Source organism: Zosterops lateralis, assembly GCF_965231275.1.
Source record: "Zosterops lateralis genome assembly, chromosome: W".
Lineage (NCBI taxonomy): Eukaryota > Metazoa > Chordata > Aves > Passeriformes > Zosteropidae > Zosterops > Zosterops lateralis.
Genome location: NC_139801.1, coordinates 22,723,850 through 22,750,613, shown reverse-complemented (window position 1 = coordinate 22,750,613; position 26,764 = coordinate 22,723,850). Strand labels below are relative to the sequence as shown.

Sequence of the window (26,764 nt, the reverse complement as noted above, 5' to 3'; positions counted from 1 at the left end):
CAGTATGATTACTAACATCCACAAACAACTGAAACTGTCTTCTTACATCAGGAAGACTTAATACCAGAGCTGCTATAAATGTCTCTTTTAGTTCCTTGAATCCCTCTTCATCCTGTTCTGTCCATTTTAATCTATCAGTAGTCAGCTTTTCATATAGGAATTTCACCTTCTCACTATACCCCTCAATCCACTGCCTGCAATATCCCAAAAGTCCCAACAACTGTCTGATTTCCTTTTTTGTTCGTGGAGAAGGTAATGCAATAATACCTGCTATTCTTTCGGGATCCAATTTCTTCTTTCCCTTTGTGAGCCAATGTCCCAAGTATTTAGCCTCTGGTTCTGTAAACTGTAACTTGGATTTTGAAACTTTTAATCCCTTATCTCCTAAGAAATTCAACAATGCTATGGTACTTGCCCTTACATCTTCCTCCTTTGAACCTGCCACCAATAGGTCATCAACATATTGTAGTAGTTTGGTCCCCTCTATGGGCACAAATTGACTTAATAATTGCTCAAGAGCTTGACCAAATAAATTTGGTGAATCAACAAATCCTTGTGGCAGAGATGTCCACCAGAATTGTTGCTTTCTATTTGTCTCCAGGTCCTCCCACTGAAAGGCAAAATAATCCCGACTTTCTTCGGCGAGGGGACAGGTCCAAAAGGCATCCTTTAAGTCTATTACACTGTACCAAATATCTTCTGGGAAAACTCGATTTAAAAGGGTATATGGATTTGCTACTACTGGAAACTGGGTTTTGGTCCTCTCATTTACAGCCCATAGATCTTGGACCAAACTGTAACTCCTGTCTGTTTTCCTGACTGCCAAGATAGGTGTGTTATGCCTAGACATGCAAGGTTCTAAAGTTCCCTTTCTTACCACTTCATCTATTACAGGTTTTAATCCCCTTCTCCCCTCCATAGAAATAGAGTACTGTTTAATTCTAATTGGACCCTCTGGTCTCTCTATTTCAATAAAAATGGGCTCTATTTCCAATCTTCCAACTTCTCCTTGGGTGTGCCACACCTTAGAATCTATCCTATTCTCGTCTTCCATGGTTAATTTGTATAAACTTACCATCAGCTGTGAGTCCCGTACAAACTTACTCCAAGAATTATCATCAAATCTCTTCCTAATAAATTATAATCCGCTTCCTCAACTAACAACATATTCCCTAAGCAAATCTTAGTCTCTGATTCTATTTCTACATCTTTAATAATGGGCACTTTGAAGGGGTCGCCCTTTGCCCCTATGACTAGCATTGCTTCTTTGCTTTTAGCGCACCCTGGTGGCAATTGCTGCAAAGTACTCCTCTCCGCACCCAAATCCACCAGAAAAACCAATTCTTGTTTTTGGAGTCCTATTTTCAATTTTATCAAGGGCTCACTAGATGTTCTGGTCCCCAAAATAAAAAGTCTCCGACACTCCTAGTCTTCTTGAAAAAATTTCTCATCTTTCATCCTCTTCCTGCAGTCTCTTTTAAAATGTCCCTTCTTCTTACAGTAAACACATTCAGGAATATCCCTCTGACTATCGGAGGTCTTTTTCTGGGGGGTGGACTGCCTCCTCTGAGTATCGTGGTTTTGTGTTGATCTCACAGGGTCCCTGGTGCATTCCTGCTTCTGTACTTCCCTGACAGCTGCTACTAGTACTTTTGCCTGTATCTTTTGTTTTTCCTCATCCCTCCTCATATAAACCTTCTGAGCTTCTCTAAGTAAGTCCTGCAATCCTTTCTCTTTCCAGTTTTCTAATTTCTCAAGCTTCCTTCATATATCCTCCCATGACTTTGCTACAAACTGGGTTTTCAACAATACTTCCCCTATAGGAGAATTAGGATCAGTTCCCGAGTATACCTGCAAGTTCCTTCGCAGCCTGTCTAACCATTCAGTCAGTTTCATCCCTCCCCTGGCATTCCCCAAATACCTTACTAATGTTCTGTCCCCTGAGTACCGCCTCCTGTATACCCTGTATCACTATGTTTCTCAAATCTATCATATTTTGCTGTCTGGGCATTCCACCCAGGTGCCTGGTTTGGTCATTTCTGTTCCCCTGGCACCCCCTGTGGGTTTCGACATTCCCACTCTCGCATTCCAGCTTGTCTAATCATCTCCCTTTCCTCACTATTGAATAGCAACCTTAATATAGCATGAATATCTTCAAACAAGTATATACTAATCCCTAAGAATTCATCCAGTCTACCTGCAACCCCCAAAGGATCATTCATCAGTTTTCTCATTTCTTTCTTAAATACTCTTACATCCCCCAAATTAATTGGTACATTCACATACCTGATAACCCCAGGGGCGGTCGGCACTTCCCTTAATGGGAGAAGATTGTGCCTGTCCTCTTCATTTTCACTATCCTCATCATTTGCCTTCTTTGTTTTACGTTTAGTTCCCCTTGCCAGGAGAGAGTGTGTTACCTCAGTGGGGGCTGTTTGCTTTGTGGCTCCGGCTGGCTGAGCTGCGTGTGGGGGCTGAGGCAGTGAATAGGGCTGTGGGGGTTGGGACATAGGAGCCTGTGCCAGTGGAGGCGAGAGCTCTGGGGACTGGGAGGGAAACAGGGGCAGAGGCTGAGGGCAGACCTGTGGGTGTTGCAGTCCAGGAACCTGCAGGGGTGGGAGCTCTGGGGGCTGGGACGAGAGTGGAGGCAGGAATCTCGGAAAAGCCTATGAAGTCTGCGGAGGAAGCAGTGCAGGGGCTTGCGCTGGCAGGGTTGCCAAAACCTCCAGTGGAGGGGCTTGAGCCTGCACGGGCTGCGGCATGGGTCCTGAGGGCACAAGCTGAGGCGCCTGGGCTTGTACGGGTTGAGGCATGGGTACTAGATACAGGGGTGGGAGATTATCTAAGGGTTCCCATGCTTTGCTCTGGGTTGCGGCTTCCTTTTTGGTTTTTATCGGGAATAACCCTATTTTTGATCCCTCCCATATTCTTGCATAGTCTCTCTCCTCCTGGTCCTGTGGCTTTTTGCTATCCACATAGTTATTTAGGCTCGGCAAGTCCATTTTTCAAAAGTGCCAAACATAAGCCAAATTAAATGATTCCTAATTTCCTTACCCCCCCATACTTCTACACAGTAATGAATCATTTTTTCCTTAGACTTCCTTCTTCTTCCAGGACAATCCTCCCAATGTTCTAACATCCACCCCAATGGGCTATCTCTTGGGATTTTGAGAGCGCTGCTCTCTTCCTCCAACACGGGTTTTTCCTGGGTCTTTTTCTGAATTTTGCTTTTTCTTTGTCCCATCTTTTCCCAGGGATTTCAGTAATTTACTTACCAGTGTCTCCTTCTCGCAATCCGGTGTTAGATCTTCCTCAATTATCTGCACACAAACCTCTAATTTTTATTGGTACCGTAATGTGCCTAATTTTAACCAGTATTACCAGACTACTAACCCTGCAGCGAACTGATCTGTGGGTTTTCGGCTGGCAATGAGCTCTCTATTACCTCTCCTTCCTTCTCTTCCCAGACTTACCAAGTCCTAAACTAAAAGGTTTACCAGTTCTTGAACTCAAAAGAATGTACCTTCCCTTTTAGCTTTTCCGTGACTGACCCCCAAAACTCCCTGAGTTTCGGGCTTTACGTGTGAAATGAGTTTATCCTGTTACGTTTGCTTCCCTGTTGGCTGACCATTTCCCTCATGGGAGGATGGAACTGCAACCGCAGGGTCCACATTCACCTCATGATAATATCACGTCTCATTCACTCGCTCGGTCACCCTCACTCAACCACGCGATACTTACAGTTCCTTTTCTCGTGTGGGCTCTTCGTGCACATAGAATTTTACGAGTGAAAGATTGCTGCGGCTTCCGAAGACCCCCCCTTTCCTGGGCCTTCCCTGAGTTCTCTGAGAGCTCTGAACCTGTCTCCCTTTCCTTTGATTGTGGCTCTGGCCTAAATTTGGTTTGGGATCCAATCGGTTCTACGAGGTTTCCCACACCGTCGGGCCACTAAAATCAGTGGAGGCGCGCCCTGAACTGAGAAGGGGAGCCCGCAGACCCCAAAATTGTATCATGTTGGGGTCCACAAGATTGTTATAAACGACGTAGCCAATTTAATAATCAAAAGCAAATTTTATTTTGCTACAAGAAGCGATCTTGGAAAGTCACAGTCAAAAGAGACAGCATCGAGCCAAAGCCGATACTGGGTGAACTTTAGATTCAGCCTCTATCACACTGAACCTTCCCTGTTCACGAATCCGGCTTCTGAGGGGTCTGTTTTTATACAGTTTATTTTCCCTAAGGCAGGGGTTTTTGTCCGCTTTTGCTCGATTCGCATATTCATGTAACTTCTTTCTTGCATTTGGTTTTCTGAAACAGTTTTCTGGGCAAGGATGAGAGCTTGATTTGATTTACGGGAATTCGGCATCGGGATGCACACCCTAGACGACGTCAATTGTCTTATCACAGATGCATATCAGGTATCAATCACCGGGGTGTAGTCAGACCCAGCCCTGGAAATGACCCATCTCCAACCCAAGCCGCTCTTTTCTGTTGTAAATTCGAATTTTCCTCCGTGCCGCCCGTGCTTCACAATTGTAAATCATTCTTCTCCTTGTAGCCACTTGTGGTTTTTACAATTTTGGATTCCTTGATTTCTAAGCACGAATTATTTTATATATACCATATATCACAGTAACTAATGATTATTGCTCTTATTTTTTGCCTGTTGCTATTTCATTTTTTTTAGTAAACTATTTTTTCTCCCCCACTTATATCTGCTCATATTAATTTCTTCTTATCAGTGGAATTGGTTAAAGCTATAAGGGAAGGCAACTCAGTGTTCATCTCTTAAAATTTTCTTAAACCAAGAAAGCTTTTTGATTATTCAAGTTAAAAATAATAAATAGCACTCAAACAGCAGTATAATGCCTGTGAACATTTTAAGGACAGAAATGAGAACAAAAAAATAAGAAACAGTGCATGTGCCTGAACGTATACAATATGAACAGGTTTGTGAAAAATTTGAGGTACAAATTCGTGTATGAAATAATAATCCGATGTATAATAAGAGCAATGTTAATAAAATGTAAAGCAAACCGTTCCCCCCCCCTCAGCCTGCACGGCTTCAGTTGTGAAACAAGATAAGAATCATCAGACTAGACAAAGACTCTGGCCAACCTTGATAAGAATCACTTCCTCGCCAATGCAAGGAGAAATTCCTTCTTGACGACAATGCAGATTTCATCAACGCCCTGGCATGGCATGCAAACTGAAATCAACATAAGACTGACCTGTGAAATTGACATAAGAAAAGAACTTTCCCGGAATGAAACAACAGGACTTGACAAGATCCGGGAAGGCCATTGAAAAGAAATTCGGACTATTCAGCCCACCCTGGACACCTGGACTGCCTAAGGGCAGAAAAATCCTATAAAAGGGTGGACTGAAAGCTGCACCGGCGTGGATTTGGGCGTCTTGCACCTTGGTGTGCGGACCCCTATCCACCCAGCACGGCGCTGACATTTTCCTATTTTTGTGGTTTTCTCATTTTTCTGGTGTTCGATATTCTGTTATTAATAAATTGTCTTTTATTAATCCGATATTTGCCGTTGCATTTATAACAAGGTTCACGGCTATAACTTACATCAGTTTAAGGCAATCTACATCTTAATTATCATAGGATTAGTTCCCCAAATTTAACTAGAAACTAACACTGATGCAGTAGACAGAAAAAAGTGGCCCTAAGTTAGTCTTAAACAACTGTGGAATCACACTAATAGTCAAAATTAACTGTAGCTAACTTAATTATGATGAGTGTCTAACAGTCTTAAGTAAGTATCTAAATCTCTACTAAAACCCATGGAAAACTGGTCCAAATACTGTAGCCAGGAACATTTGTTTTAATGTCTATGTTCAGTTCAGTTTTGAGAATAATTTAAGTAAAACCCCAAATATCAAGTCACAATAAAACTTGGAATATACAACTGCAAGCAAAATTTCAAAATAACATTAGAAGAAACTGCAACTATTCCATCCTCAAAAAAAAAAAAAAATACAAGGAAACATTTACTTCTGAAAAGACACAAGTAGCAAAACTGGAAAACATAGATAAGTGTTGGGGGGTTGGGGGTTAGATTTGTTTCTTTTTTACTTATAGATTTTTTTTTCCCTTAAGTTGCTAGGAAACTAACTACTAGGTACTTATGGGTACTTAAGCAAAACAAAGAAGTGGCCAAAGGAGAGGAGTGTAGCACCTGGCTACACCTTTTTTGTTTTCTGGGAGTTTCTCTCAGAGGGGGAGGTACCAAGAGTTTTGGGGTCAGGTAAAGGATAAGGCTGGGGGCAGCTGTGCTCTCTGGCTCTCGGCATCAGAAGGAGGAGGGTCAAGCTATTGCTTACTGCGGGGAGAATTCACTGTCACTACTGGACTTGGAGTCCAGTCCTAGGGATCTACCACCATCTGCTCGTGTGTCCAAGAATTCTGAGCTCGCCTTCTCCTGCCCTGCTGGAGCTGGGCCGCTGCTCTCCCACCCCTAGTTCTGTTTTGTTGTTAATGTCATAGTTATTGTTGTTTGTTTGCCTTGTTACACATACTAGTAAAGATCTGTTATTCCTACCCCTCATATCCTTGCCTGAGAGCCCCCTTGATTTCAAAATTATAATCATTTGGAGGGAGGGGGTTTACATTCTCCATTCCAAGGGAGGCTTTTTGCCTTCCCTAGCAGACACCTGTCTTTCAAATGGAGACAATAAGCTTTCAAGCAAACAAAAAGAATTGCTAATATACCTAAAAGCTTCTTCATGGTTTTGAAAGAGATTAACATGTTATAGATGCATATTATATAGTTGGCTTTTCGCAAATGTTAAAATGAATGCTATATGTATAATGTGGGAAGATTGTACTGTATTACCTTTTTTTAATAGAGTTCAGAAAAGTGATGAATGTATATTTTCTGATTGTAACATAGTGTTAAAAGTAAAAGACTGGGTTTTTTTTTTCTCTTTGTACTATCTAAACTGACCAAACCAGAAGGTAAGGGAAGTCACCCTGCATTCCTGCATAAAGACTGCTGACCAAACCTATTGAACTTCTGTTATCAAGTATCTTATCCACATAAAGATGACCAGAACCTCAAGAGAAGAATTTATGAGACCTATGTTACTAGACAAAATGGAGCCACCTACAGATGGATCTACCAGATAAAATGATTGGGGGGGAGTTGAAACTGAACAAAAGAGAATCAAACCCAAAAAGAATGTTTGAATCATGCATTAGGGTCTATTGAATTTGTAACACAGAGATCCTTAAAAACAGAGGATCTGAAAGGGTAAGAGTGTGCTGTCTGGCTTGGTGCCAGGCACCCTCGGCCGAGAAACTGTATTTGCTTCATTCTGCCTCCTAATTGTCTACTTATTTTATTTTTTTTTTTATTAAACTTATAAATTTTTCTAAGAAAGTCAACCTCGTTTTTCACAAACAGAAATAACAAAAAAATGTATTCCAGCTCCAAAAAACCTACCCTACATTTAAAAATACACACTGAGAGCATCTAGGCTTCCAAATAACTCTAACTATGCTACAGAGGCATTATGAGAAATTGATTATTAACAGCCAACGCTTTCTTAAAAATCCTTTAAATTATAGACACCATCATGCTTGACCATATATTTTGTTTACTACTTTCATGGTTTAGGAATGGTATCCCCCCATTTAGTGTTCCCATTCAAACACCCCAGACCATGCACCACTTGCTTACTCCCCCCTGTTCCCTTGTGGTAGAATGGAGAGGAGAATTGGAGGCACAAAAGGTAAAGATCACAGGTTGAGAGAAGAACAATTTACTGGAAACAGCAATAAGACAATAAACAGTAACAACAACAATATTAACAGAGTGTACAAGAGAGGAGAAGGATTCACATGCGAGTGTTCATCATGCAGAAACCAGCACCACCCGACTGCACACCAGGACAACTACACATTCTCACTACTGGACAAAGTTAAGACTGCTTGGGAGTCCTTACTGTGGACTTCTGTATCTTGCTTTTTGTATTACATTAGGAATTTAACTCAATTCTGAAAAGTTAACGTAAACCTTTAATTTAGCAAAAGTCATTGATTTCTTTTCCTCTATGACTAAACATATTGTGGATATTTATAGTGAATACCATATTTTCGTGTTCACAAGGGGTCGAACACAGCATTCTCCTGATCCCAAGAGTCCAGCCATACAGTATGGTGAGGAAGACAAGATGATCCAATGAGCAATAAGATAGGAAAAAGGTTTTTTAAAAAATCAAATTTTACAATGTTTGCAAAGGAATAACTCAAACAAGAACACCACAATGAAGTGAATGTACTTCATTCTGTTACTTATTTCTCAAGTACCAAAAAAAAAAAAAAAAAAAAAAAATCACAGTTGCACATAAATCACAGTTGCACATAAATCACAGTTGTACATTCCACAGGTCAAGCCAACAAAAATGCTACAGATTTTGTGCTCCAGGAAAGGAGAAAAGGAGCTTATGTGCTAAATACTTCTTACTGATCACTCATTTCTCTACATTGTCCTACAGTAAGTGGATCTATTAAAAGAACTCAAAAGGCTAATTTATCTTCTGGAGCAAATAGAAAGATACTTTTGCAATAACATTACTCTTCTGTCATTCATGATCTCTTCCCAACAATTTAATGTCTTTTCTCACCTCAGCAAGATGGGAAGCCGTGCTTGCTGCTGTGCTGCCAAGCAGCAGCATGGCAAAGTCTTCAGCTCATAAAACCATAAGAAGAAAACACGAGTAAAACCGAGCCTGATGTCCAGGTGTTAGGAAGACAAATTACTTGTCTGTAGAATTGCTTTGTTAAGGTTTAGGGCTTGACATGCTTCAATGATCCAGACTCCAAGGGGAGGTTAACAAAGCTTGGGAAGAAGGATGTACTGCTGATAGTGGGCACAAAGAATGTAGAATTTATGGGCCACAAGGACATCTGGCAGAATCCCCAAGATAAGGAAGAAACTAATAAAGCCAACTCAGCAGCTGTGCTGAAATCAGCTTCAACTAGGTAAAAGGTAATTCTGGTAGGGGCAGATCACAACCACCGACTCACAGACCACTAAACCAAGAAACCCACCAGCTCAAAACAAGAGAAAGACTGAGCATGAAGACTAATTAGCATGGGAAGTGAGAGAATCATTAACCAATAGAAGATAGAATACTAATTAATAAGAGAACTATGTAACTTGTAGCCAATGAACATTAATGCCTTTGTTTACTAAATGTATAAATAGCGAAGTTTTGGTAGTTGTGCTGGCTTTGTGGATTTGCCACCCAGCACCCCTTTCTGCTCAGAACTGTAAATAAATCAAATACTTTGACTCTGTGTGTTGATTGGCCTCTTGCACACCAGGTTAAAGAACCTGTTTTGGGACAATAAACACAGGCAACAGGCCATTACAGAGAGTAGGTGGAAAGAGCAATAATTTCATTCACTGAACAGAAATAAAGGATAGATTTCCCTAAAGGGAAAACCACACAATACAAACTATGTAGTCCTAGTAGCCATATACAGCTACAGACATTATTGCCAGTATGTAATGCTGTGCTAAACACAGTTATGGAACAAACATGAGATTCTCTGAAGATCAGGACTTCAACTCTTGTCAAAAGCTATTTATACAAAATACAGAAGGCCTACATAAATATCTGAGAATCTGGGAGTTACAGTGAAAATATACTTACTGCATAACAAAAGCCAAACACTTAAAAAGCTATTTGAAAAAGGACACAGAAAATTTAACAAATCCTCTTCCAACAATCCCCAGAAACTCTGTATGTAACAATATGAGAACCTATACTGGATAAATAGGCCTAAATCCATTAGACCAACCAGCAAAAGTAAATTTGAAACCCTGCATGTGATATGGCCACTATGGAAGGACAAAGACACATTGTGTTCATATGGCTTTGTCATGGTTTGACACTGGCCAAATGCCAGGCACACACAAAAAGCTGCTCACTCACCCTCCCCTGATACAGCTGGGCAGAGAAGAGAAAAAAAATTAAACAAAGGGTTCATGAGTTGAGATAAGGACTGGGAAAAAACACTCCAAGGACAAAACAGGCTCAACTTAGAAGCACAAAGTGAATTTATTACTAACAAAATCAGAGGAGGATAATTAGAAGTAAAACAAGCCCTTAGAACACCTTTTCTTCCCCCAACCCTTCCCTCCTTCCCACTGACAGCGCAGGAGACAGGGCGTGGGGGTTTGGTCAGTTCGTCACCTGAGATCTTCTTCCACTGTTCAGGAAGATGAGTCCTTCCCCTGCTACACTGCTCCCTTCCCATGGGAGACAGTTCTCCATTAATTTCTCCAACATGGGTCTGTAGAGAGCCTGACTGAAGAATGGCTACGTGCCAAAGGACACATACTATGCAGCTAGTAAAAGTTTAAAAGGTCAAAGTGTCCTTGAGGCAGATCTGGTTTAGTTAACAAAATGCAGAAACTTCCTAAGGAATGAAGGAGTAAGCCATAAAGATAAGGATAACACTAACATTGGGATTAGTACTTAGCAACGTGTGCGTCATTGGCTAAGAGCCAATAAGGAGCTATACTTTTGCAATATGTATGAGCTAGTTATGAAGTGTATAAAAATGTAAGACAAATGAAATAAAGCGAGATTGGTTGACCATGATAGCATAAGGCTTTTCTTCCACAGCTCAATCAATCCCTTACAATTGGCGCCCGAATAGCCAAATCCCCTTTCCCTCTTAAAAGAGCTGTGTTGGGTTCGGGTCACTACGACGGCGGATCTCGGCGCTGCGCCTTGCTTCATCGGAAGAAGTCGTCAGGCCACTCCGCCCAGAGGGACACATCGGTGTCCTCTGCCGATACGCGCTGCCGACTCCTGGAGGGTTGCAACGGTACCGATTAAGCATGGACAGGCAAGCGGCGTATGAACTTTTTACTACTTTTCTTAGGAAGCGGGATATTAAGGGTGTAGATTTAGATAAAGATTTGCCAGCGCTTTTGGCGCATGCGCTCTCGTATGGGTTCTTTTCAGACCCTCATAGTGTTCATGATTTAGCTGAGTGGCGCAGATACGGAGATCATTTGTGGGATTTAGTGTTAGATGATGATAAGCCAGCAAAAAAGATGAGTAAATTTTGGAAAGTAGTGCAGAATACGTTACTTATGGTTCAGGCGGAAAAACGAGCGGCGGAAAGCGCTCGTTTGGCGCAGGCGCGAAACCGGGACTACGATCCTTCCGCACCTAATCCCCCCATGTTCGCGTCAGTAGAAATCCCAGAGGCCCCCCCGCCAGCCCCCCCTTTTCCTGATAATCCTGCCGCTCCCCCGTCAGCCCCCCCCTTTCCTCATAATCCTGCTGTTCCCGCGCCGGTCCCACCGTCAGCTTTGTCCGCCTTGCCGCCGGTACTCCCATCTGCCCTTCCGGTTCCGCTCGGACCACCCCCACCTCCCAGTAATGCCACAGAGCCGTTCCCCGGTGTCCTTTCAGACCTCGCGGAGGCTATGGCAAAAAAGAGAAGGGAGGCATGGGCAGCGTTGGCTAAGCAAGGCATTAATGACGGCGACTTAGATCTGGCAGCGGCGGCCCAGGAACAAGTTCCGGCAATGTCGCTGGCGTTCCCTGTCATTTTTCATCAGCGGCAAGGGGCGCCCCCGAGAGCGGATGTGACACAGTTAGATTGGAAACTGCTGGCACAGCTACGTGCCACCGTAGCTCAATTTGGGGTCACCAGCGAGCCCGCAAAACAGATGTTAGATTATCTTTTTAATTCCACGGTCTTGTTGCCCGGAGATATTAAAGGCATAGCTCGTTTAATATATACCCCCCACTAAAAAATACTTTTTGAGGCGCGCTGGAAAGAGGAAGCAGCCGCTTCTGTTGCGTTGCCGCGCCCTGCGGGAGATCCTCTTCAAGGAATTACATTAGATGAGCTCATGAGCGATGGTAACCACATTCCTTTAGAACAGCAGGCTGCGTTAGGACCGGACAAGCTTAGAGAGGCTATGGCCATTGCAAAAAGAGCCATGGATAAAATTCGCGACCCCGGAGGTGTCCCCATCTATATGGGAATTAAACAAGGTCGCGAGGAACCTCTTGGTGCATTTGTAGATAAGATTATGACTGCCTTATCCAAAGCAGGCGTTGCTGATCACATGCGTGATGCAATCCTGAAACAATGTGTTATTCAGAACGGAAATTCATCCACCCGGTCCCTTATCTCGACTGCACCAGGAGATTGGTCAATCCGTGACTTGTTAGATAAGGCTGCAGCACTCCCTGCTGGCAGTCAAGTTTTTATGATACAGGCATTAGAAAAAATAGGAGAGAGGATAAGTGAAGGTCTGAATAATCAGGCACAGGCTCAGCAACAGGTATTAGCTGCCTTTGCACCCCTTCAGGCCCCGGCAGTGCAGCGCCGTCCAGCTCCCACAGGAGCTCGGATGAAGTGTTTTTGATGTGGACGTACCGGACACATACATCGTGAGTGCACCGCGACAGGCATTTGGTGCGGAAAATGTCAATCCAGCACCCACAATGGTCATGCTTGCTGCCAAGAGCAGGGAAACTTCAAAGCCAGCGCGAAGACGGGCCGCGCAGAGACACAAGTAGCCTCACTCCCGGGAAAACCCATGACAGCCTCGCCCCTGCAACTGCCCGAAGCCTCGGTATTGACCTGGAAACAGCAGTAGATGTTACCCTCTACAATGATGCCCCCCATGCCATCTCCACTGGCGTCCGAGGACCACTGAAGCTGGAAGGCCAATTGGTTGGAGGACTGCTACTGGGACGCTCATCAGGAACCCTAATGGGCCTCCATGTGATGCCAGGAGTGATCGATGCCGACACAGAAGGAGAGATCTTTATCATTGTCAGCACGCAGTACCCACCGCTTACAATCCCAAAAGGACAAAAAATTGCACAGTTTGTGCCCTTGCCACAGCTTGCTAATAAAGTCATTCCCCGCTCTCCCTTACCACGAGGAGAAGGACAGTTTGGCTCCTCAGGTGAGATTTCTCTAATAGCATTTGACCTCACAGCACGACCGAAGAAAGAGTGCAGAGTATATTATAACAATTGGACTCTCACCTTATACAATGCCCTCCTGGATACAGGGGCCGACACCTGCATTATTGACATTACTAAGTATCCTGAATCATGGCCTACCTTTGCAACCAGTGCAACCATCTCAGGAATAGGAGGAGTACAATTGGCAAAACGCTCCCCACCGCTGACTGCTGAGCTGGAAGGAAAACACGCCACCGCTGTTTTTTCTCTTACACCACTTCCTACGAGGATTGATTGTATTATTGGCCGAGACCTCTTGTCGCAATTGGGTTTTGTTTTAACAGACTCCCCTTTAACGTAATGGCCATTGTTTGGAAATTCCCTCTACCAGTGACTTGGACTTCCAATACACCTGTGGTAGTTAAGCAGTGGCCTTTAAAAAGGGAAAATCTTGAACAAGCACACCTTTTGGTGAATGAACAGCTACGTTTCAAACATCTTAAACCTTCTACTAGCCCATGGAATACACCCATTTTTGTTATTAAGAAAAAGTCTGGACATTATCGCCTAGTGCAAGACTTGCGTGCTGTAAACCAACAAATGGAGCCAATGGGAGCCCTTCAGCCTGGTCTCCCCAACCCAGCAATGCTGCCCCAAGACTGGCCCGTGTTGATTGTTGATCTGAAGGATTGCTTTTTTACAATACCCTTACATCCCCAGGACACTAAGCGTTTTGCTTTCACGTTACCATCTTTAAATAGAGGTGAGCCAGATAAGCGATTTGAATGGACTACATTACCACAAGGCATGCGAAACTCTCCGACTCTTTGTCAGTTATATGTTGACATGGCTCTTCAACCTATTAGAAAAGCACTCTCTGAAACTATTATATATCATTATGTGGACGATATTTTGTTTGCTCAACAGTCCCCCTTCTCAGATCAACAGATGCAGATGATTACATCCTTGCTTCACCAGCATGGCCTTCAAATTTCGCCAGAGAAAATTCAACGACAGGCCCCTTGGAAGTATTTGGGATGGACAATTACAGATAAACAAGTTAGACCTCAGAAACTTACAATTCAGGCCACGCCGACCACCCTCCATGAGGCACAGAAGCTACTTGGTGACCTTCAATGGTTGAAGCCCATCGTTGGCATCCCCAACATGCTGTTGGACACTCTGCGACCATTATTAAAAGGCACAGACCCTTGTACTCCCGTGGTGCTATCGTCCACACAATCAGCAGCATTGCAGCAAATTTTGTGGTGTATCTCTACTGGTTTTGTTACTCGCTATGACCCCTCCCTTCCCATCTGTTTGACTATATGGAGTAGTGATCAACACTTGTTAGGAGCAGTCACACAATTAAAGAAAACGGGGGAGGACGGTCCTGTAGAGACAAAGGTGTTGGAGTGGTTAAGCCCTCAATTACAACAAAGAAAAACAATAACCCAAAAAATCGAACGCCTTGCTAGCTTGATCATGAAAGGTCGACTACGTGTTGTTGCTATGAGTGGATCAGAGCCAGCAGTCATTCAGTTGCCAATGGACAAGGCGACAGTGGACTGGTATCTTCTTAACTCTTCAGAACTTGCGGAAGCCCTGCTTAATGCCCCTAGCCACATCACCTCAGCACCGCTGGCCCCGAAGCATTTGCAATGGTTAGGACAATGGCAGTGGATTGTTAAACCCCTTCGGGAGGATAAGCCTATCCCGAATGCGCTTACTGTTTTCACTGATGCTGGACGACGATCACGAAAGGCAGCTGTCACATGGAAAATCCAAGAACAGTGGCATCATCACATTATTCAGGCCACTCCACAAGACAACCTGCAAACCTTGGAATTAGTGGCGGTCATTTGGGCCTTTCAAACTTTTGCACAGCCCGTAAATGTTATTTCAGATTCAATGTATACTGTTGGAGTTGCGTCAAGAATAGAAGATGCGAGCATCAAGGAGGTCAACAACCCACGGCTAGGAAAACTCTTCATGCAGCTACAGAGAACACTACGGAATCGACAGCACCCATACTCCATATTACACATCCGAAGCCATAAACTGGAAGAAGGATTAGGAGAAGGCAATGCCAGGGCAGATAAACTAGTAGCAATACAACAACCAGCTCCTCTCCCGCGCACGACGGCAGCACGAGAAAGTCACAGCATTTTTCATCAGAATGCCAAAGGACTTGCTCGCGAGTTTAAAATTTCACTTAACGAAGCTCGAGTAATAGTAAAAGCATGTCCCACTTGTAGTTTCCACAATGGAGGCCAAGGAATTGGCCTAGGAGTCAATCCCAGAGGCTTGGAGTCTAATCAATTATGGCAGATGGATGTAACTCATTTTGCAGCATTTGGGAAACTGAAGTATATTCATGTTACAATTGATACCTATAGTCATTACATTTGGGCAACCGCACAGGCAGGAGAACAAGCAAAGCATGTTGAGAGACACCTGCATAGCTGTATTGCAGTTATGGGTGTTCCTAAGGAAATCAAAACAGACAATGGGCCTGCCTATGCCAGTCAGAGATTTGCAAAATTAGTTAGTTTTTGGAACATTAAACATGTTAGGGGAATCCCTCATGTCCCTACAGGTCAGGCAGTAGTAGAACGAGCCAATGGCACCCTGAAGCGGTACTTAGAAAAATATACCGATCTACACATTCCAGCAGAAAGATTGCTTAGGGCTTTGTTTGTATTAAATCATCTTTGCCTGTTTGCTGACAGGGATGTGCCCCCTGTCATGATGCATTTTCAGAAGGACCCCGCGCCCGTCCCTCCTGTATATGTTACCTATAGAGACCCCAAAACTGGTGTGTGGCAAAGCCCTGCTCAGGTTCTTTACTGGGGAAGAGGTTATGTATGTGTTTCCACCCCTACAGGCTCTCAATGGATTCCTGCTAAATGGACACGTCCTGCAAATCCACAAGAGCAGTCCGGAGGAAAGAAGGCGACACAGGCTTCAGACAACACTTGCACCATTGCTGCTAACAATACAGAAGCAGTTTGGGATCTCCTTCCACATCGAATCTGAGGAGGACGTGCAGCTCCACGTCATTCCCCTGTTGCAGGAATCGCGCTTTCGGCATATCCTACCCGTGTGGTGTTTTGTCTGTTGTGGGGACTACCATTTTGCTTGGGTTAAATTAAAATGTGGGAGTTCCAGTCATGTGGCAAGTTGAACCCCGTAATTGGGATTTTACTTGTCGTCATTTTAAGCAGCGGCGACGCCACCACAAATAAAATCCCTTCGATAGCTAAACAATTCCCTAAGCAAAACATGTGGGTTACCCTAGCAAAGTCTTTAAACCGCACAGATTTTTGTGTATCACTCGCTAGGCCGGAATCTCCATTTCATACCTGTTTAATTGGAGTTCCCTTGGGTGACAATGACACATCAATTCTGGACCCCCGCTCGAATCCTTGGCACTGCAAAAATTACAACTCCTCTAACCATAATAGAACAGGAATATTATATTGCTTACAGCAGTATGATAGCTGGGATGATAGACACCCCATAGGCGGAGCCCCTAATGAGCTTGAAATTCTGGGAACCTTAAACGCGACAGCTTGTTTGTTTGTGAATAGCTCATTGTTGAAATGTAATGAAGGCTCCAACTTGTGGTGTAATTTGACACTCACCACTGATGTGTCCCCTAATGAAAATTTTTGGAAAAACAACAGTAATTGGTGTAGGAACCTGGCCTGGGATAAGACACATCCTGCCTCGGGGACCACCTTCCCTAGAAAACTGCCCCCGGGCATATTTTTGCTTTGTGGCGATTGTGCCTTTTCTGGTATACCGCAGAAGCCTATAGGGGGACCCTGTACATTTGGGAAATTGGCGATTGCTCTCCCTTCTAAAGAAATGCTAAAAGCTGTACGCTCGAATATTACACAGGTCACAGTTCGTCGGAAAAGAGCGGTCGTCGACTCCTCCTGTAATGATAACGTCAACCTTTTTAACAGAGGAGAGCAGATAGCGGCCTCGCTCTTTCTTCCGCATTTGGCTGTAGGACATGCTCTTTTTGAATTAGAAAAAATGCAGTGCTGGATTGCTAAACAGGCTAATACTACATCGGAAATCTTGTCTGCACTAGCCAGTGATGTAGACGGTATTAGACATGCCACCTTGGAGAATAGAGCCGCTATAGACTTCCTTCTCCTATCCCATGGCCATGGGTGTGAAGATTTTGAAGAAATGTGTTGCATGAACTTAAAGAATAACTCTGAGTCCATCCATGCCAAGATAAAACAATTGCAGCAGCATACCGCACTGTTACGCAGGGATGATACATTTTTTGGACTTAATCTTGGAGACTGGGGACTTACAGGATGGCTTAAGGGTTTGGTTCAATTTATACTTGTAAGACTAGTTATTCTGTTTATGTTATTGTTACTTTTGCCTTGTATTTTGCGATGCTTGCAGCGCATGTTAATGTCAGCATTTACATCAAAAAAATGTTGCCTTACTTGCTGCAAAAGAAAACGGGGGAGATGTAGAGAGCCTGACTGAAGAATGGCTACGTGCCAAAGGACACATACTATGCAGCTAGTAAAAGTTTAAAAGGTCAAAGTGTCCTTGAGGCAGATCTGGTTTAGTTAACAAAATGCAGAAACTTCCTAAGGAATGAAGGAGTAAGCCATAAAGATAAGGATAACACTAACATTGGGATTAGTACTTAGCAACGTGTGCGTCATTGGCTAAGAGCCAATAAGGAGCTATACTTTTGCAATATGTATGAGCTAGTTATGAAGTGTATAAAAATGTAAGACAAATGAAATAAAGCGAGATTGACTGACCATGATAGCATGAGGCTTTTCTTCCACAGCTCAATCAATCCCTTACATGGGTCCACTCTCACAAGCAGCAGTCCTCCTAAACTGCTGCAACGTGAGTCCCTCCCATGGGCAGACAGTCCTCGCAAAACTGCTGCAGCGTGGATCACTATACCACAGGGTGCAGTTCTCCAAGGACAGGCTGCTCCAGCCTGGAAGCAAGGGCCCCTCTCTCCATCAGGTCTTCCACTGGATCACAGCCTCCTCCAGGTGAGGAGGATCACCTGCTGGATCACCTGTTCCAGCGTGAGGTCGTCCCCCATGGGCTGCAGGTGGATCTCTGCAGGTCCTGTGGATGCCCATGGGCTGCAGGGGGACAGCCTGCTTTACCATGGTCATCACCACAGCCTCCAGAGGAATCTTGGTTCCAGTGCCTGGAGGACCTCCTCCCCCTCCCTCTTCACTGACCTTGGTGTTGCCGTGTTGTTTCCCTCACATGTTCTCACCTCCTCCTCTTCTCTGGCTAGGAAAAAACCTGTACCCTCACTCTGTTTTGATTTTCTTCCTAAATATGTTTTAACAGAGGCACTACCACCATCTCTAATTGGCCCAGCCTTGGCCAGTGGCATGTCCATCTTCAGAGCCATAAGAGATTGGCTCTGCCATACATGGTGGAAGCTTCTAGCAGCTTGTTACAGAAGCCACCTCCGTGGGTCCCCTGCTACCAAAAACCAGGCTGTTCAAAACCAACACAGGCTTACTTAGGGATTAGGTAATTGAGTGAAATTATTTAAATGTGGTAACAAAAAAAAACCCAAAAACCAAAACATCTTAATAACAAGGAAGGAATAGATGTATATCACAAAAGGAAAGAGTAAAAGCACATTACCATTTAAATCTATCCTCAAGAGCTTGTAAAATAGGGTGACTACCCAAACCTGAATGGTGTTACATTACAAAAATTTAGTCTTGTTTGTGTTTGAAGGTGAAACAGTTGCAATGATGTTTGGGCAAGTCTAAGGAGAAAGGAGCTGCCAGTAGGTTTTTGGACTAGATCATCTTTGATGGTAAACAATTCCAGCTGCTTCAGAGACAAGTAAAGAAAATTCTTAAGTAGACAATTATGAAATAACTCAGCTACACGAAAGATTTCTTTCTACCTCCCATCAGTTAGAGGTTATTTAAACTACAGACTCAGGGAAAACAGAAACCACCCTTTATAGTTGCTGGTGGTTTTCTTTTTAATTTTTCATGTAAAATTGGATATTCCTACCATCCACATCAACATCTGATATTGAGTAACTACAAACATCCATCTTAAAATTCTGCTTTGCTTCTAGCTTCCATCTCCTCTGGTAACAAGCTCCATGTGCTAGCTGTACCTAGTTTGTTCTCCTTTATCAGTTTTAAGTTTTCTCTTTCAAACATTGACAGCTGTCCTGTATTATTAAAAAAAATGGGTACAAGCTCATGATTTTTTCTTTTTTTTAACTATTTGACAGTTAATCCCTTAGAATTCACCATTCTTTCATTCCTGGAAGTTCTGTCAAATCTTTAGTCACTCTTCCAATTACAAGAACATCCCTTCTCCTCATGCCTGTTACATTAATTCTGACAGAGTGAGACCAGAAATGTATTTTTCCCCTGCTTTTCAAATGAGAAAACATATAATTAATTTCTCTGTCCTAGGTAGTATTTCAGATCTGCAAAGACAGAGAAAACAGAAACAGCCTGAGGAAGAAATGGACAGAACATAATTGGACTAAAAAAATTAAGGAAAAACACTAATCCGCCTACTAAAGGACTGCAGTGCATAAGAAATGTATCCTATTTCAGCAAAAGACTGAATTTATGGGGGGAAAAAAGTGAGATATTATTTCTCCAGGTAGTTATATAGGTCTTTGTCATCATTAACTGAATACTGCACAAGAAGTGGAGATACAGGTGTAAGTTCACACATAAAGCAGGGGGCTATTATTTGAGTAAAGGGAATTCATCAACAAACAAATGCCCATATTTAGACCTCAACAAGGATCATCTTCTGGTCAGGAGGAAACACCATTACAGCAGGTCTCATGGGTACCTTCTGGCCACACCTCTACTTCCCTAAGCTTCCATGTGATAAAGCACAATTTTCAAGAAGACTGGAAATGCAGTCCATTTGTATCAATTCACAACCTAAAATGAACGAGTTCTTTCCTGTGTCCAAGACAGATTACCAAGGCATCTTTCAAGCAGCATACATAAATTATGCTGAAATAAGTAGTAAATTTCAGTATCAAAAATTATTATAAAAAGCCAAACTAGCTGACTTAATATGCTCTAACATTACATGAGCCTAACTAGTTATTCTAATTATAACCAAAAAATATTATCCGAAACTCTAGACAACATTTATACCAATGTTTATCCACTGAGAAAAAACAGACACACAGCAAGCAGCTCTGCAGCATCAACCCTTGAAAATGTAGAGGTTTATCCAAACACTGGCTTTCATGCGTTTTTGGCCACAAGTTCTAATAATATACATCTACTTTCTATTCAGTCCTATAAGAAATCCCTCATGAAACACTTAAAACTAATGAGAACTTGCCAAAAATTACAGAACATGTTACTTCTTTCCATAATGTTCTGGTCACATTCATTGTGTTCTACGTGTCTGCAATTTTGTTGTAATGAAAAAGTATGACTTTTAGCAATGATGTTTCACCAAAAAAGTGCTATTCTGTTAGTCTTTCTTTTTATTTAAAGAAAAATAATGTTAGTTGAAATTAATCAAGCTCTGTGTTCAAAAAAAGCGTTTAGCATAACTGGTGGGGAGATGAGAAAAAATCCATACTTTTTCAAATGACTCAAGATACTGAAACTTTATTCTTCTCTGGATTCAGCAAATAAACAGGTAAATAAGAAAATTTTAAAGAATTACTATACTTACATCTCAAAACTATTTTAGTTTTAAAAAAGGACTTCATACAGACAAGGCAATGTGAAAAAAAGCCCAGACCAACACACCATTTTCTCCAAAAGTTTTTTAAATGGTTTTATCATGCTTTCATCCTAGGTTAGTTGGTATGATACACAGCCCTGATTCTACCTAGAATGTAGTTTTGGGTAGAGCAGATTCAGGTAGCTCACAGTTACTGAACAAGATCATACTTTTCACCTTCACCTTGTCCATGCATTTCCTATACACAGATAGTGTTGAGGTCGCAGACTCCTCTGAGTCATTTGAGCTCACTAATCCTGTAGAAAACTAGCACATCCAAAAGTTTTCTACTGTCTTTAGTGAATCAAATCAACAATTAATGTATTAAATCAGAGGAAAAAAAAAAAAAAAAACATTGCTTTGTTGGTTTTGGCTGGGGTAGAGTTGGTTTTCTTCCTAGTAGCTGGTATGGGGCTATGTTTTGGACTTGTGCTGAACACAGGGTTGATAATATAAACGTTTTTTTAATTCCTGAGCAAGACTTACACAGAGTCAAGGTCTTTGATGCTTTTTGTACTGCCATGCTGGGGAAGGGGTTGGGGGGTGCATGGGAGGTTGGGAGGAGACAGCTGGGACAGCTGACTCCAACTGACCAAAGGGATATTACAGACCATATGACATCATGCTCAGTATATACAATGAGGGAAAGAAGGAGGAGGAGGGGGACATTTGAACTTATGGCATTTGTCTTCCAAATAACCACTACATGTGATGTATTCCTGCTTTCCTGGAGATGGCTGAACATCTGCCTGCTCATGGGAAGTGGTGAATTAATTCCTTGGTTTGCCTGTGTATGTGGCTTTTTCTTTTCCTATTAAACTATCTTTATGTCAACCCATGAGTTCTCTCATTTTTACCCTTACAATTCTCCCCCTGATCCTACTGGGGGGAGAGTGAACGAGTGGCTGCATGGGGCTTGGTGGCTGGCTGGGGTTAAACCATGACAATTGACCACACTGGATGGGAGAGTCTGTAGAAACAACACCGCTGACAGGCAACAAGACCCCCTGTCAGAAGCAGATAGATCAATCTTGATTGACTGTGCAACCACAGTTCAGGTCAGAAATCTACCTCCTGAAAGGCAATGCAACCTAAATGCAATCTAGTGCTGTCTGTCCTTTGATATATTTCTTAAAATGCTCCCTTCCACATACCTAGGACAGTTCCTCCTACAGTTTATTGGAAAGAGAACGACAGAACAGAGGAGTAGTCAGAGTCATAACGGAGCATCTCCACCTCCAGTCCCAATGAAAAATGAACAAACCTCACAATAACCAGGACTCACTAACTCTGGTATGACACTGCAGTCTAGTTGCTCACAAGGACCAAATTAATACAAATGCTCAAAATTCTATAGTTTGAGCAACTGCTGTGAAGGCATCTCCCTAATATATTACCGATGCTTAATATATTTAATGTGCTACATCACATATGTAAGTGATACAGCAAAATATGTAAACCATTAACAGTACTGAAAATAAGGATTGTTATGTTCAAGAGTTACTGTCCTCACTTCTGACATTATGGACAGCAGAAACCAGGGGGAAGGGGGGGGGGGAGGGGAACAAGCAAAGCTTTCTCATGTCTTATTCTCCAAAAGCATACAAAACAAACAGCAACATTTATTAGTTCACACAAGCCTCAGAAAAAGTTTTACAAGTTGCTACAGTGAGGTTTTCTGAAACCTCAGACAGAGATCCGCAGGAGTTATGTAAATAACCACCAGATCAATCAGATCCTTCACATGACATACAAGCCATTAAGCACAAATTAAGGTCTTAGGTTTAATATAGTGTCCAGGCAACACCAACTATTATTTTATTGTAGGGTTGAACTGCAGTATGAGACATGAGTAGACAAGCTGCATAAAGCTTGTTGGATGCTCATTTCCTGTCTTATGACCATGCTAACTTCAATGCCTTTGACCTCCAGGTCTTTCTTCCCTTTAAAACATTTGCTGCTTATTCTTTAGCAAGCTCCTGAATCCAGGAGAGAAGAAGAAAAAAAAAAAAAAAAAAAAAAAAAAAAAAAAAAAAAAGAGAAAGATTTTAAAAAAAAGAAAATAAAAAAAGACTTTCCAGAAAGTCCCAGCAGAACTCCACCCCTGTTTAGTAGGTGTCATAGATCTCACAGAGGCATTCCCTCCCCCCACCCCGTGTGTTGCAGTCCAGAGTGTGAAGAACAAGTCAGCTTTCTTTGTTGACAAGCTCTACAACAGATTACATATTCCCACTCAAATTGAAGACCTGAAGTCACTAATGACTTGTCATTGATTCAGTCAGTGAACTTCCCATTTCAGTTCTCGTTATGGACAAATATGATAAATTAGTACCCTAAACCTAACACACACACTTCCTTTATTCATGTGTATTTTTAGTCAGCAACATACATCCTCCCATCAAGAGATACTGGGTAAGATGAGAAACACTGGATCCCCAACAGAGAAAAAACAATTCATGGGTATAAATAGCAAATATTCTTCTTGTATTTTAATCATAAGGAACAACTGGAATAATAATACCAAGCTTTTTTGTCAAATGATGAAAGCATCTAAAGGCATTTCTGTCAGAGCAGACTGTTGTCATTTTTTCAGAACAAGGCTCAAACGCCAAAGCAAACAAGTCGTTACTTTGCATTGAAAGCCTTTCCTCTTTCCATCACCTCATCCCCTCCCACCTACCCGCCAAAACCTCCCCATGCTTTCCTCCCACCCACACCCCTCTTTCCCCCAAATCACCTCAACCCCATCCACAGCCACCCCGCACGTCTCATAGCTCACCCCAAACTTGTCCCGTTTTCTCCTCCCTCATGAGCCTCTTCCATCCCTGCTTCATACCTCTCGCACCCCCCTTCTCCCCACCATTTCAGCCCCTTAACCCACTGCCGCACCCGCCGTTGCCTCCCCGGACTGCTGCAGCCTCCCCGCCCCCAGCGGTAGCCGCCGCTGTTCACGCCCCATGCAACCGCCCTCCACTGCCAAGCGCGAGCGCTCCCCTGACAACCGCAGCGCGCACCAGGCCCAGCCACTTCCCAGCCCCGCGCACACAATAGGCCCCGCGGGCAGCCTCCTCCCTGCTCCCCCCCTCCACGCACCGGGGCGACGGCACTCGGCCACTTCGTCGAACTGGCCCCCTCCCGCCGCCCCTTCCTCATCCCGCCGCTCCTGCCCCACTGACCATCGCTGCGCTTGATCTCCACGTAGATCCCTATCTGAACCTTGCTGAAGTTGGCCGCTGCCATCGCTTCATGGGGCAGCCGGGGATATCGGAGGCGCTGCCGGACGGCGCACAGGGGGCAGTGAGGGCGCGCACAGCAGCGACGGCGGCGATAGCAGCACCGACCACGGCGGCTTCGAGAGGGCAGGCGGGCGGAAAGGGAGGGGGCGGAGAGAAAGAGTAAAGGCGCCGGCCGGATATAACAAACACTGGTAGTTGCAACGCCTGTGCAGCTCGCCGCGGCATCACAACAGGCCCGGCTCACGGAGAAGGCGGGGGCAGAAGCTCTGCCGGGGTTTGTCCTCCGCCCTTCACGGCACCTGAGCGGGGCTGGCAAAAGATGGGCGCCCCCACTCCCTAGGGGCTGCCTCCCTGCTGGAATAAATGAAAAGCTAGACTTGACAATACATCGAATAATATAGCCAATTTATTAATGTGCTCGATAAAGAGAGGGAGCAAATCACAGTGCTGGGTGCGCAAGTGGTCTCCGCCCCAAGCAACGCATGAATTCAGCTCTCAAACGGTGGTGTCTTATACCATTCTAGGCACTTCACTTCCCCAAAGTTTCAGTTATTTTTTAACTTGCTTTACTTCATAATCAGCAGTTGTGTTTTTTGAAGATCTGTTGGGGAGGTGGTCCGAGGTGGTCTTCTGATGTCTCTCCAGTCTACTATTCTTCTTTTAAAATATCTTTTTCCACTAGCATTATTTTTGGTTATACAGTCTGCTTAAGCAAGCATATGTATTTTGTTAGTCAGCATACATTTTGCAAGCCTCCTCTCAATTATTACACAACTGTCCTGGGTTGACAGTGCTCTCTATCCCATATCGTGGACTCCTTTGTTATGTCTAACAGCTGTTCCTTCCCTGTTAGCTGGGCGGGCACTGTCTGCTCGCTCTCTCGCTCTGCTGCTTGGCTTCCTGGCTGTTAGGCTTGCATTGCTGCTTTGCAATTTCTGCTTATTTTCTTGCCCTTTCGTTCTTTTATTTTATTCTTTCTGCCGCCTCTGTGCTCTGTTTGTTTGTTTGTTTGTTTGTTTTCCTTTCCCTCTTTTCCCCTTCTCCCCCCCCCCCCACCTTTAAGATTTAGGACCGGCACCCGGAGCTGATCTGACTGGAGAAGTCCAAGGAGGATCACCGGGGCCCGTGAAAGAAGCTCTGCGCCCTCCCCCTCACAGTAACCTGAGCTTTTTCTTTTCTTTTTTCCCTTGTGTCGAGGGGTGTTTATTTATTTGTTAATAAACCGGTTTTTTCCACTTTTTGTTCAAAAGATTCCTTCCCAAACCCAGGGTTGGGGGAGGGGTGGTAGAGGTTTTGTTATTAGGGGATTCCTTGGAGGTTCTCCCCTAATTCAACCCAAACCAGAACAACAACTTAAAGCTTAAGATACCTCAACATCTGTTGAGGGCCCCTCTCTCTCAGTTATTACAAAACCCCAAAGTCAGCATGTTTCAAAATATTTTTCTAAAGCCTTTCAGTTTTGTTAGTCCCACTTCCCCTTGTTAAAGGACTGCAAATTCTTCTATACTAAAAAAACCACCAGCTTATACAAAGGATAGTTTAAAACTTATACTACAAGGTGGTTTAAGGCCTGTAGAAGCATCCGTGACTTACAGGGACAAGGTACTCTGCAAACCTGAGATATTCTAGAATATGTGGTTTTATTGCAAGGGTCGTGGGTAGAAAGGACCTTCCCTTCAGCCTCCAGCCTCGGCTGAAGGGAAGTCCCAGAGAGAGAACGAGAGAGAGCAAGAGGGTATGGGCTAAGAAGAGAGAGAGCAAGCTGGCAGGGGTCAGAGTGCAGGGGGAAGAGAGCAGAGGTAAGAGCAGGGAAAGGAGAGAAACAGAGCAGGGACCAGAGAGAGAGAGTGAAGAGAGCAAGGTCCTGGTTACAATACATTATATCTCCTTTTGTGATGAATATTCTAATTTACAGTGACCAACCAATACAAGACACAAAATCCTATAGAATCTACATACAGCCTATAAGAACTACTACATTACCATGTGTTATATTTTAAACTCTAAAAACCACTCTTTAGACTTTTCTGTTTTGCTACATTGACCTTTGAATCCCTTAGCCAGCAGAAAGGTATTGTTCAATCAAAAGGGATTCTCCTTCAGCTGGCTAGGCTATTGTCTTTAGGTTATATAGTAACTAAGACTCAGTATCCTACAACTCAAAGTAAGCTTCCATTTCTATTTCAATTCTAGGTTTCATATTTTCAGAATCTTTTGCTAAGCAATCATATTTATAAGGTTTCCCTGATTCATCTTTCCCAACATAGGCCTATATTGCAAATAATTACAATTTTGTTGTTGAAACAAACTGTTAGCTAAAAGCCTACTGTTGTATAGTTGCCTTCTTAAACCCCACTTCCATGCCTTACTTAGCTGATTTTTTTTTTAACTCTTCTTTATAATAATCCCATGGTCTCTGTCCACATTGCCTGCAGACGCACATGCTATTTGATTGACACAAATCACAACCTGATTTCTCACACTGCTCGCTTTAGCCTGGGCCGGATGTTCGTCCCACCTGCGAGCTGCCTTGTGCGAGCCTTTCCTCATGGCCCTGTCCCTGACTTAAAAACACACACGTGAAAAGTGAGTGGACCCTTAAAATAAATGGGAAGCTGGACGGGAGCAAATGCAGACCCAATCACTATGATTAATGCTACGTTCTCCCCTTATTTCATTTAAAATGGCAGGTTACATACTCTTTTAGATAGTTTACAAATACAGATACATTTTCATTGGCACACAGCAGAGAAAGAATATAAATAGATATTGTTTCACTTGTT

At 43.3% G+C, this 26,764-nt stretch overlaps 1 protein-coding gene across 7 annotated transcripts in view; it reads right to left on the bottom strand.

Moving 5' to 3' along the window:
* LOC310922093 (kinesin-like protein KIF2A) overlaps nucleotides 1-26,764 on the bottom strand; it is a 195,143-nt gene that overhangs the window by 110,887 nt on the left and 57,492 nt on the right. For 4 of the 7 annotated variants that reach the window (XM_083882419.1, XM_083882425.1, XM_083882420.1 and 1 more), the window contains exon 1: nucleotides 23,922-24,085. The exons of 1 other annotated variant lie outside the window; for it this stretch is intronic. In XM_083882419.1, coding sequence (XP_083738545.1) covers nucleotides 23,922-23,985 — 64 coding nt within the window. In that variant the 5' untranslated portion in view covers nucleotides 23,986-24,085. Of the gene's footprint in view, nucleotides 1-2,286; nucleotides 2,332-23,524; nucleotides 23,565-23,921; nucleotides 24,086-26,764 lie in introns of those variants that run through there. 2 more of the 7 variants (XM_083882421.1, XM_083882423.1) reach the window with 2 other exon arrangements.